Source organism: Mustela lutreola, chromosome 1 (assembly GCF_030435805.1).
Source record: "Mustela lutreola isolate mMusLut2 chromosome 1, mMusLut2.pri, whole genome shotgun sequence".
Lineage (NCBI taxonomy): Eukaryota > Metazoa > Chordata > Mammalia > Carnivora > Mustelidae > Mustela > Mustela lutreola.
In genome coordinates, this window is record NC_081290.1 from 254910164 (window position 1) to 254923050 (window position 12887).

The following is a 12887-nucleotide window of genomic DNA, read 5'->3' on the forward strand; positions in this document are numbered from 1 at the left end:
AGTGATCCGAAGGGGCACGTGCACCCGAATGTTTATAGCGGCAATGTCCACAATAGCCAAACTATGGAAAGAACCTAGATGTCCATCAACAGATGAATGGATCAAGAAGATGTGGTATATATACACAATGGAATACTATGCAGCCATCAAAAGAAATGAAATCTTGCCATTTGCAACAACATGGATGGAACTAGAGCGTATCATGCTTAGCGAAATAAGTCAAGCAGAGAAAGACAACTATCATATGATCTCCCTGATATGAGGAAGTGGTGATGCAACATGGGGGCTTAAGTGGGTAGGAGAAGAATAAATGAAACAAGATGGGATTGGGAGGGAGACAAACCATAAGTGACTCTTAATCTTACAAAACAAACTGAGGGTTGCTGGGGGGAGGGGGTTTGGGAGAAGGGGGTGGGATTATGGACATTGGGTAGGGTATGTGCTTTGGTGTGTGCTGTGAAGTGTGTAAACCTGGTGATTCACAGACCTGTACCCCTGGGGATAAAAATATATGTTTATAAAAAATTAAAAATTAAATTAAAAATGTGCTATTTATATCAACTTTTAATGTATGTAATAAATTATTTTAAATGACTTAATAGATAAATATTTTCTAAATTTCTATTTTAATTTCTAATGTGCTGAATACCAATACATATAGCCCTCTGTAAAAAGTTCCTTGAGATTCTCAGTAATTTTTAAAAATGTAAAGATTAGTCAAGATCAAAAATTTTGAGAAATACAGTCTTAGGAGGAAGTTATTTAGTCTCTGTAAAATTTAGTTCTTTAATCTATATGATGAAGATAATAATATATATGTTCTAAGGTTATGGTAAAAGTTGATTCTGACCACAATTTAATACTTCACCACCAGGACAGGGATTTCAATCTGGTTTGTTCCTTGTCAAATACCAACTGTCTAGGAATTTTCTAACAAATTATAGGTTCTCAATAAATATGTATTGAATAAGTTAATAAATCACAAAGACACATGTTGATCAATTGGATGCTTAATTACAATTAGCCAGATAGGGTGATATGCGTATATATTTATAAAACTTATATTTTTAGGGTCTTAACACATGGGAAATAATTAACACAATGCCAAGTACATAGTAAACACTTAATAAAGGGAGGTAAATGAAGGGTGGGGAAACGGCAGACAAGATTCTGTCTCATTGAGATAAAATTATAGATTAATGGAAGTGAGGAGATAAAATCAGAGAGCTGAGTCGTTAGGAATTTATAATTAAAATGGAAGGAATAACAGCACTTACCAAATCCTGTCATGTGTAATGAAGAAATTGAACTAGAAACTTATAACTCTGAATTACATGATGCTTTTCTTTTCTCCCAGTTGTTTAAAGGGATATGTCAACAATAGCCTATCCTTCTTTGACCTGAGCGAGCTTGGTATGGGAAAATCTGGTTATTGCAGGTACTTCATTATAAATTATAGCTATCTTTTCTTCTTGCTTTCATCTCCCATCTCCTCTCTCTACGGGCTGATGAGCCCATTTCAACTGACACTTTGGGGTTTTGGCAAATTAAAAACATGTGGGGCCTTCGCACTTTAATCTCTATGCCTCAAATCTTTGTCTTGTGGATTTTAGGTACCGAGACTACAGAGGTCCCCCTTGGAGTTCCAAACCCTATGAGTTCACCTTACAATACTGGCATATCCTTGCTGCTCGATTGGCCTTCATTATCGTGTTTGAGGTTAGTCACAGGCTGATAAAATCACTATGGGTAAACGCTTTTCTGACTGAGACATTAGTTGACTCTTCAATATAGTAGTTCCTCACTGAGTTCCAGGACTTGTTGATATACAGTACAAGGTTTAGGTATGGTGAACCTGCTATACAACGTACAAAAAAGAAAGAGCTGAAAAATATAAGAAATTAGATCATGGGTATTAATACCAGAAAATGAGGATAAAAGAAGCTATTAACATTTGAACTGAAAACTTTGAACCTCCGAGTAACCACATTAAAGGAAAGGATGGTTTTCATCATTTGATGAGAGAATCTCTACTTACTCATCAAGGTGGAGAAACTTATTTGCTAATCAACTTAATTATAGCTGACCACATGTGTATTTGTATAAGGAACAGTGCATAATTGAATAAACAATGCCCAAGAGCACTTCCATAAAATACACATAAATTTTGATTATCAGAGTCATTAATATTAGACTAGTCCTGTGAAGAAATCTTGAAGCAGCTACAGTATTATTGGCTTCCTTAGCATATAAGAAGCTTAATACAGTGAAGCATTTAGTGCTGGGATATATTGGATATTCTTTAAGGTACCGCCAAATTCTGTGAAAAAGCACTTTGAATGCATCTGTTTCTTAGGGAGAGAGAAAAAGTAGCCATACCGGCAAATATACCTCTCTACTGATCTCCAAAAAATATGTCAAATTTTGTCGTGAAACATCCTTCATCTGTAATACCAAATGCTTAGCTCTAAGGTTTAATCCAGGACGAAATTCTATTAACTAATGACTCTATGAGCCTATAAAAAAGTCTCCTGATAAAGTGTGACTTTTCATTTTATTACAGGTAGCAAAAAGGTTAAGGCATATTTCTAATGCAGTGATTCTGGAAAGTCTTTTTTTACTGTGTTTTTAATGTACACTTCATCTTCTATTAGAACTCAGGTGAACAGACTTCGTCAAATGTCTCAATTCACAACAAACTTTCATTGTAGATACATATGATTCCCTTTTTATCTTTTCTTCATTATTTCTCATTACTAATTCCATTACCCACCTACTCCAAAAGCACCAACTCTCTTTCTTTCAGAAGTTTTTCCACATGTTTATTTGGGGAAAAAAAAAAATACACACACACACACATACACACACATAAAATATTGTTTTAAATGTTCTTTTTTCAAAATTACTTCAATGATATTATGTGATAACTCATTTTTATCTCTTACCCACTTTACTTTTTTTAGATATAGAAAGAGATCTACCCATGAAGTCTACCACATTTAGATAATTTCTTCTGTCTACTTAGTATGATAGTTCATTGAATTTAAGTGCCGTAGTCCCCTTGGGTGGATATTTAGGCCTACAATAATTCTTTCCACCTGTATAAATCTCTTATTAGAAATCTTGGACATGTAACCTTCTGAACCATATTTAAGGGTTTCTCAGGAGTATTTTACTCAGGTTTGGAATTATTTATATGCATACTTGATTTCACATAAAACTGACAGGTCCCTCCAAAATTCCCTTAGATTTTCACCAGATTTTCAAATTGTCTGAATTTCTAGTATTTTGCAGATGGATAGGAGTAAGGTAATATTTTGGGGTTGTTTTGTTTTGTTTTGTTTTAATCAATTTATTCATGACATTGACTATTATATTACTAAAAAGTCATTTTGGTTTTTTTGTGTGTGTGTGAATTTCTAACTTTGATCTATTTTGGCTGAGTTTCCAGTTTATTTGTTACCAAATCTCAAGATTTTCTTATGTGTGTGCCAGTTATAAATCAGTCTTTACCAGTTATAAACACTCCAGATATCTCTTTCTTGTCCATAACTTATTAATTTTATCAATTAACAAATAGTGTCTGATTTTGATGTCATCAAGCCCATCATCGTTTTCCTATTAAGGTGTTGGCTTTTTTGGTCTAGCTTCTTTAGGAAATTTTCTTATCTCCAGGTAAAAAGAATATTCTACCATATTTTTTACTATTAATTTTATAGTCTTATCTATCACACATCTTTTAAGATATCAGGACTTTTCATAGAGTCTGAAGGAAAGACTTATTTTTCTTATTCTTTATATAATGAAATAACTTTTTGTACTGCTATTTACTAATATGTTATTTATCCACTGTTTTGTAAATCCACCTCTGTAATATTCCAAATCCCTACAGTAAGCATGTGCCTGGCCTCTGTGTTCTGATTTCATTACTTCATTTGTCTATTCCTGTTCACTGTCACACTATTTAAATGCCGTGGTTTGGGAATATATCTTCATATCTGATAAAGCCATCTATTTCCCACCCCTGCCAAGCCTGCTCTTATTTTTAAAAATTGCCTTGGGTATTTAGAGTTATTAATCATTCATAAACATTGCAGAAGCCATCAGACTCCCCCAAATATCATGCAAGGATTATGATTAGAATTACTTGCGTTGGGGGAAATTGGAGGGGGAGACAAACCATGGGGGACTGTGGACTCTGAGAAACAGGCTGAGGGTTTTGGAGGGGAGGAGATGGGGGGATGGGTGAGCCTAGTGGTGGGTATTAAGGAGGGCACGTATTGCATGGAGCACTGGGTGTGGTGCATAAACAATGAATCTTGGATCACTGAAAAAAAATTAAGTTAAATTTAAAAAAAGAATTACATTTGTAGAAAGCACTTGTTGACTTATTTACATACTCTGTGCTGATTCATTAATAAATATGAAATTTATTCAAATCGTTCTTATATCCTATAATAGAGTTTTTAAATATTCTTTTGCTTGTTCATTCCTTCTTATATCCAAAAATTTTGTAGATATTTTTATTGCTGTTATAAATACTATGTTAACCTCCATTATGATTTGATTGATTTTTGCTGGAATTGTCTGTCTTTCTAAAATGTGCGTAGCTCCTTGTTTAACTCTTTCATTTTCTAATCTTCGGTCTGTTAAATCTGTTAGATTGTCTTTTCAAAGAATAATTCAAGTTGCCCATAACAATAGCTTTGTTGCTGCACTTGTGAGGTTTCTGCCTCGTTTCTCTTGCTTGCCTTAGTGTGTTGTTGGAAATTTCCACATGGTGTGGAAAAGCAGCAGTGTGAGCAGTTGTGTCTTGTTTCCAAATTTAATATGAATTTTTTTAAGTATGATACTTGCTGTAGTTTTTTATTTAAGAAAAATTATGTCAGTTTAAGAAATTTGTCATCTATAACTAGTTATAAGCTTGCCTTCATAGATGATAAACCAGCTTTTTAAACAAACAGTCTTAAAAATACTGAATCATTTTTACATATCAGTCTCTCTAAGTGAATCAGTTTATAGGGTCATTTATTACCATTACCATAAAGGACTTGGTGCAGATTCTTCACTAATTTAAATTATAACAAATTTTTTTTTTATTTTTATTCCTATACTTTTGAGACACACTGCCGGATAGTTCTGTGAATACCAAATATTTGATCAGGAAAGAAATTTCTGATCTACTTTTCTATGGGAAGTAGGACCTGCTTTACCGCAGTGCAGTTTACTGAGATACTCATACTAAACCCAGTTAAAAGTACCTCGAGTTCTTCCTTTCCACATGGAGAGATGATTGTCACAAAGTCCTGTAGGTAAATGGGGTTTTTTCCACATATCATGCTAACTCTATCAGTATCAGATTTTCTTCTCTTTTCTGTCCTCTACAGAAAAGAGAAAGGATGCATTTATTATAATAGGACATGATATTTAAGTGGTGCTTATACTGCTCCAAGCCCTTCTCCACACCCTTCACGTATATCTGCTCATTTAATCCTTGTAATAACCTTTAAGAGATACTATTACTATTACCATGTTAGAGATGAGACACAGAGAACATAGGTGATTTGCGTAAGGTTACAGAGCTAACATGTTAGGGGATGGTTCAACACAGGTGGTCTCATTCAGCCTCTGAACTTGAGACCACAGGTTTTACCTTTTGGTTTTTGATCCTGTCTTTTTTATACACAATACTTTCATTGGTCTCTTTAAAAAAAAATAATACATTTTCATCATAAAATAATTATGTAATAGAAACAAAAATATTAATATTCTAGATATCCTGTGTTTTGATGCTGGACTATAAGGTAAATGCAATGTTGTTTATGATCTGTTTTATAATTGGCCTTTCAGAATCTTTGAAAATTGTACTTTCCCCTCTTAAATTTGCAGCACCTTGTTTTTGGGATCAAGTCATTCATCGCATACCTGATTCCAGATGTACCAAAGAACCTGTATGACCGAATACGACGGGAGAAGTACTTAGTCCAAGAGATGATGTACGAGGCTGAACTGGAACATTTGCAACAACAACGGAGAAAAAGTGGTCATCCCGTTCACCATGAATGGCCTTAGTTGATTCCTGTTGCCCAGTGGGGGCAAAAGCATTAGTGGGAATGACAGCAACTTTAAATTCTAGGTAGGATCCAGGAGGAAGGAACGCCTGGCAAACCACATGTATGATATGTTACTTGGAAATGCAGCACAACCATCCCTAGGATTTGGAATGTCCAGGCTTCTAGGGAAGAGAAAGATGATTCATGACCTTAAAGAATGGTTAGATTGACAGTGCAGGAAGCCAGGATCTAATTCTCAGAACCAGCCTCAGGGAGTTGTGTGTTGGGAGACCTCCACCCTCCATCAGCTGCAGTGTAACGGGAAGGGTGATGGTGAGGATGCTAGCAACAGATTTCCATGTAAACGTTCATAAGCCAGGCATGCTGAAAGTCTCATGTGGTCTTCAATCACATACTTTGGAACATTACTTAGGTTGAGTAGAGATACTTACAAGAAATGACTTACAAGAAATGACTTTAAATCAGTTATTGCCTTTGCTGCCAGAATTCCATGTCCCTTCAGCTTCTAGGTTTGGAGAATTTTTCTTGTTCCTTGATGAGATTATGGATCTGTGCCACAAGGAATTTATGCTGCTTTACATTGACTATGCAGTGGAATTGTTGCACACCACCTTTAGTAGTCAAACCAAAAACTAAGATTCTAAAAAGAATACTATTCATTGAAATATATCCTATTGCATTGGCTACATTCAAACGTGTTGTTTCACCGGCAGAATAAGTCGCACTGCCTTTTTTAAAAAAACAAACAAGCCAAAAACCCATGAATTCCAATAGAGCCACATACTTTAAAAATATGGGCGTTTATTCTCATATTATATAGAATACCACTCATCCATATTTTACCATGGAGGGCTGTTTTATAGTATTTTTAATTTTTTCCTCCTTGGTTTATTATAATAACTCTTGCAGAATAACAGAATAACTTGAAATGCTGTACATATGTTGGTTTTCCTTGTACCTTTGCACCTTGGCAATGTGTAATGCAAGTTACATTTCGTGCAGCTCTGAGACCAGATACATAGTATGCCCTTGTGACTTGTTTATTCAGGAAATCAGAAGCCAAATGCTTTGCAACACTTTAAGCTTTTCTAACAATGTACATTTTTGTTCATGAGCTGATGAAAATTAATGCATGGATATAAATTTGCATTATTTGTTTAAAAAAACACACCCATTTTTTTATTTTCTTTTCTTTTCATCGATGAGGGGAGTTTTCTGTTACTGTTTCTTTGATAGACCAACTTGGTTGATTTTTGAAAACTCTTTAAAACCAAGATCAAGTCAATTCTGAAAGATCTCATTTTGCTTTGTAGTAGAGTTGCTACTTCTGTGTCAACTCTGTCTGTGGTATTGTTCACAGATGGAGGAAGTAGGAATGAGGGATTCAAGGAAAGAAAGTCTGGTGGAGGCATAAGCAGTGGGAGCGGGAGGGGAGGAAAGAGTAGAGTTGAAACACCGGAATGAATGGGAGAAATGAAGACACCTTTCCTTGGCAAAGCAATCAAAATGAATCTCACTTTTCCTCCCCCGGGAATGGGGGTTGGCAAATTACATATACTCACGTATTCAGATATATACTATATATGTATGATTCATAATCTTTGTCCAGTTTGGTTTTTGCTCAAACAAAGCACAGTTATTTCCACAATGCATAAAGATTAGACTAAAGACAATGGAAATAAAGCTACTTTGTATATATGCTAGGGTGTCTCTAGTAAGAAAATTATAAAGTTTCTCTTACTAGAAAACTACTTTTTGTCATCCTAGCACTGAAAATGGCCTTTCGGCTTTTTCTTCTTTTGCTCCAGGGAAAAGCTGTGCTAGATCCTCGTTGTTCCTTGGTTTGGTTTTGTCAAAAATACTTACCCTCCCTGCTTGCCCTCTGATTCTGAATCTGAACCAGGGGTAGGACCTCGAAACTTCCTCCCATGCCCTTGTCACGTGGGACCCTTCCATTCACATTCCCCAGAGATTCTGTTTCTGCCACCTGCATACTCATAGCAACTAATTCCACTAACTACACAAAGGAGTTTAAGCTCCTCCATTTTTGTAGCATCTGCAGCATTTCCTTTTCTTTGTTAGTTAAATGTATATACTATGCCTGAGCTTAAATTGGTGTCTTCAATAGGCATACAGAGTTTTTAAGCTCTGTATGCCTATTGAAGACACCAATTAACCTAACATTTAGGTCTTTCCCAAATTAGGGATATAAGACAAAGACAATTGTTTTACAGAAGAGCAAAGAATAATGATAGCCATGTTCTTGAGAATTCTGTTCTTTCTGAGTTATTTTTATATTACCACCATTAGGGTTTAAAATTGTATTGATTGCCCAGAGAGAAAAACATGAAAAGAGAATGGTACTTTGAATTTTAAAAAAATTATAATAAATTGATGTAAACGTTACCTTCTTTGGTAATTTCTCAGACCAATCAAAAAATAGAGAAACAATGAAAAAGTTATCTGTAAATGTCTTTTTGTGAAACAAAGCAGTAGAACCTAGCTCTGCCTTCATCATTGTTGACAGCAAAATATTGTCAGCCCCCTCACAGTATGTGAGTTTTAAATCACTCTGCTTTCATTGAGAGAAATGTTTTATATCATGGTTTTCATACGAATACAAATTATTTCTCAAAGATTTATATAGCACACACTATTCTCAGGAATTCTGTATTACATGAATGCTGCTTATATATTTTCATATTCTAAATTGTTGTCTTTTCAAGCAAATAACTAACATATAGGTGCATGCAGTCTGCCTTGATAAGTCGTTCAGAGCTGAAGCACTTTCCCAATACAGTGTGTCGAAAATTGCTCTAGGTAGTAGCCGAAATGGTTTGCAGTTGTCTGAGTCTATGCACGCCCTTTTCAATAAAATGCTGCTGAGTGACTGCATGATGAGATACAACTCCTGAATGATGCACTTTCTTTCAAAATGACTTTTAGCCCAATCTGTTGTAGAATGGAATGAAAAGGAACTTTTTCACTCAATAAATCATGTGATATGTTTCTTCCTACAATTTTCATGTTCAAGTTGATCCTGCTTGTTTTACAAATAGAAGTTGGAGTGTGGGGACAGGGGATTGTTCACTCTTTAGCTCCAAAGGCTATGGTTTCCAAGTCTTGCAAAACCTTGTTCCACTCTTCAAAAGTTTTGGCTGTTTGTCTTCTGATAAACTCATTGTCATCATCAGGGCATTTGCACATGAAACATGAAACCTACAAATGGAGGCTCTTACTGATTCTAATAATGCTTTCTTCTAGAAAAAGATGGAAGAGGAAGCTTGGTTAGTGCTTAAGAAGGTAATGAAGCTCCTGTCATACAGAAGCTTTTTTTCACACTTAGGCTGGCTCTACCAATTGCTGTCAAAATCTCCTTAAGATAAGAATTTTAGCACTGATTAAGTTCCTGCCAAGGAAGGAAGACATTTAGGGGCACTGTAACCAACTGCCAACAAGAGGCCACCAAATGGCCTGATTTTTCTCAACTTGATCAAAACTGAAAATCCAGGTGGCCTGAAGAGTTGTTACTGATATGGCTGAATTGATCCATCTGTCAATTGGAGGCAGGTAGACAGAGGCCCTGGGTGTGGGTGCATGTGTGTGTGCACACATGCACTTACTGACTGTGAGATATGCCCAACTCAGTCCTACTATGGTCATAGGTGTTTCTATTCCATTTTCCCCAAAATCACAATATTATAAAAGACTTTAGGAATAGTTGTGGATTTTATCCAATGAATCAGTTAACATCTTATTCTTTCTGGTATTCTCAGTAACTTAGGAGAGAGAGCCTTTTAGGCGTGGCTTAAAATACCTAGCTTCTGATAGAAAAGTCTGACTTTTCCTATAGGCATTTCTATCCAAAATGAAATGTGCCAAACACATGTAGTCCAAGAATAAATGCTGCTTAGCTTCAGCCAGAATCATTGATCAGACTAGGTTCCTGTTACCAGGATTGTGTATTTGTAATGGTGATGTTACCTTCAGTTGAACACGCCATCTGGTTTCATATGAAGAACCACACCCACCACCACATTTGTTGGTTTTCTTTCTAGAAAACAAGTATTATAGCCACTGTGTTCTAGCCACATTCACATTGAGGTATCTTTTCCAGGGAAATAAGATGAAAACCGGTTAATAGAAAAAATACTCATATTTATGATCTCCTCCAATTTCCTGTGTAATCAAAGTCTACTCTCCAGAAGAAGTCGTCTATCCATCAAACCTCACTGTTCTTTTTTTTTTTTTTTTAATTTTATATATTTGAAAAAGAGAGAACAAGCAGTAGGGAGGAGCAGAGGGAGACAGAGAAGCAGACTTCCCGCTGAGCAGATAGCCTGATGCAGGGCTCCATACCAGGATCTGGAGATCACGGCCTGAGAAGAAGACAGAGATTTCACAGGCTGAGCCACCCAGGCACCCAAGCTTTACTTGTATATGAGGGTGTCAGCATGTGCCCCAGCCCCATTCTCCCTCGTTCCACACCCAACTGGCCCCAAGCACTTGGGGTACTCTCCGGAGCACACCAGAGAGTAAGCTGTATGGTTGTGTTGCATCTTTCTCTAAGATGGAAGGGAGTAAAATTTCCAGACATATGCCCAAAATTGACTTCCTCAGAATATTTATTTCCATTTTAATTCTCTCTGTGTTGGGGGGAAAATGGTTTCTCTGGTGTTTCTCAGAAAACAAAAATTTCCTAAATTATTAGTTGAAAGGCACAATGTATTGAGATTTCTTTAGATATCCCCCACAAAATAAAATTGTCATAAGATGACTAGCCCCATCTGATTTTCAAACTGACTCAAATCCTTTATAATTATTTCATCAGTGCCCATGCCACTCAACACTACCAGGTGAACACAATAGGCTGTTTGGGTTGTTTTTTTTTTTTTTTTTCTCTTTTTTTTTTTTTTTTATTTTTAAATTTATTTATTTTTTTTTTTAATTTTTTATAAACATATATTTTTATCCCCAGGGGTACAGGTCTGTGAATCACCAGGTTTACACACTTCACAGCACTCACCAAATCACATGCCCTCCCCAATGTCCATAATCCCAACCCCTTCTCCCAAACCCCCTCCCCCCGGCAACCCTCAGTTTGTTTTGTGAGATTAAGAGTCACTTATGGTTTGTCTCCCTCCCAATCCCATCTTGTTTCATTTATTCTTCTTCTACCCACTTAAGCCTCCATGTTGTATCACCACTTCCTCATATCAGGGAGATCATATGATAGTTGTCTTTCTCTGCTTGACTTATTTCGCTAAGCATGATACGCTCTAGTTCCATCCATGTTGTTGCAAATGGCAAGATTTCATTTCTTTTGATGGCTGCATAGTATTCCATTGTGTATATATACCACATCTTCTTGTTTTGTTTTTAATGATTATTTTTTTAATGTCTATACCCACCATGAGGCTCAAACTCAAAACCCTGAGGTCAAGAGCTACACAACCTACTGACTAAGGCAGCCAAGGGCCCCCACATTGGCTAAATTTAATATCTTTCTAACAACTAGTATGAGCAGGGTTTTCCCACTTTTCATTTCGTGAGAAGAAAAGAACTGAGTGGCTAAAAAAATCTGGTGGCATAGATAATTGTGGAACCAATGTTTGGGAGATGGTGAAGGGACTTAGGATTCTCCTACCTGAGCAAAAATGTCTGCTTTGCAAAGCCCATTTTAGACTCTGCTGTGCACACACCCAGCCTTCTTTCTGACTGAAAAACAATTGCAATTTTGTTCATCCTCTAACGTTCAGAGAAATGAAGTGTTTTCGCCTTGTTTTTTTTTTTCTTATTTATTTTAAGATTACAAAGCTAACTGTGGTAAGCTTAGATTTCAGTGACAACTCCATCTAAAGAATAAACAACAATGCTGAAGATGAAAATGCCCTTAAAAATATGTATAATTTTACTTTCCTAGGATGTGTGACTATTGGCTTCTGTACTGTATTTCTCAACTAAGAAAGATCTAGGGAGTCCTGTAATTCAAGAGGAAGTTTGGGGAAAAGATGGAGTATATTTCTACAACCATTTTTATTCTCCATAGGAGAAATTATGTTGCAACCGTATATTTAACCAGATGAACTTAAATGTTGATTTTTTTTCTTTTTACTGTCTGCAATTCTTCTGCAAATCAAATTATATACAGTAGATTGTTGATCATTAATCATTTTAATCATTAAGCTTTCATAAGAAGTTTTAAAGCCAATCTAAGGAAGATTTGCTCTGTCGAAATAGATTGAATAAAATTTTAAGGTCGGCATTCTTGAAAACAGTAAACAATAATGGTACATAAACCTTTATGATGTAGATTCCAAATCAATCAATTAGATTGCCTCTACAAATTCTGCTGACCATCTTATGCTGGTAAAATAAGCAATTTGTGGATTGCTCATTTATTTTCATACGTGGTAATTACATTGGGACATTGAATCAACATACTACATAAAATTATTTTTAGCTTTTTAAATATGTCAAAGCAGATTCTGTAATGGGGAACAGGATGTTCAAAACACCTGTGTACATAATTGCTTTAACATTTTTTAAAACCAGAGGAATGGTTGTTTCTGGAAATTCCTGAGGGCAAATAGGCCAAGGCCCATAAAAGACATCACCATTATATGTGGTCTTTCTTGATTTAGAGTAATCTATTGTATTAAGTCATAAAATCCTCATCCTGGTTACTTCTGAGTATATATGGGTCTGTGTGTGTGTGTATGTGTGCCCTAAGCCCCTGAGCAGCCCAAAAATAGGCATAATCCAGAATACATATAAATCATATTATATCATATGTCAAACCTTATTTTGACA

General features: G+C 35.7%; 2 protein-coding genes across 5 annotated transcripts in view; one reads left to right on the plus strand and one right to left on the minus strand.

Annotated features, from left to right (window-relative positions):
- The window catches only part of ANO3 (anoctamin 3), a 418943-nt gene extending 411173 nt beyond the window's left edge, over positions 1-7770 (plus strand). For all 3 annotated transcript variants that reach the window (XM_059138525.1, XM_059138529.1, XM_059138531.1), the window contains 3 exons: positions 1358-1438; positions 1614-1719; positions 5890-7770. In XM_059138525.1, the coding sequence (XP_058994508.1) occupies positions 1358-1438; positions 1614-1719; positions 5890-6072 (370 nt within the window). In that variant the 3' untranslated portion in view covers positions 6073-7770. The remainder of the gene's footprint in view (positions 1-1357; positions 1439-1613; positions 1720-5889) is intronic.
- Positions 7771-8380: 610 nt separating this feature from the next.
- The window catches only part of SLC5A12 (solute carrier family 5 member 12), a 54808-nt gene continuing 50301 nt past the window's right edge, over positions 8381-12887 (minus strand). For both annotated transcript variants that reach the window (XR_009345599.1, XR_009345598.1), the window contains exon 16: positions 8381-10453. The gene's annotated coding sequence lies outside the window, so the exon portion shown is untranslated. The remainder of the gene's footprint in view (positions 10454-12887) is intronic.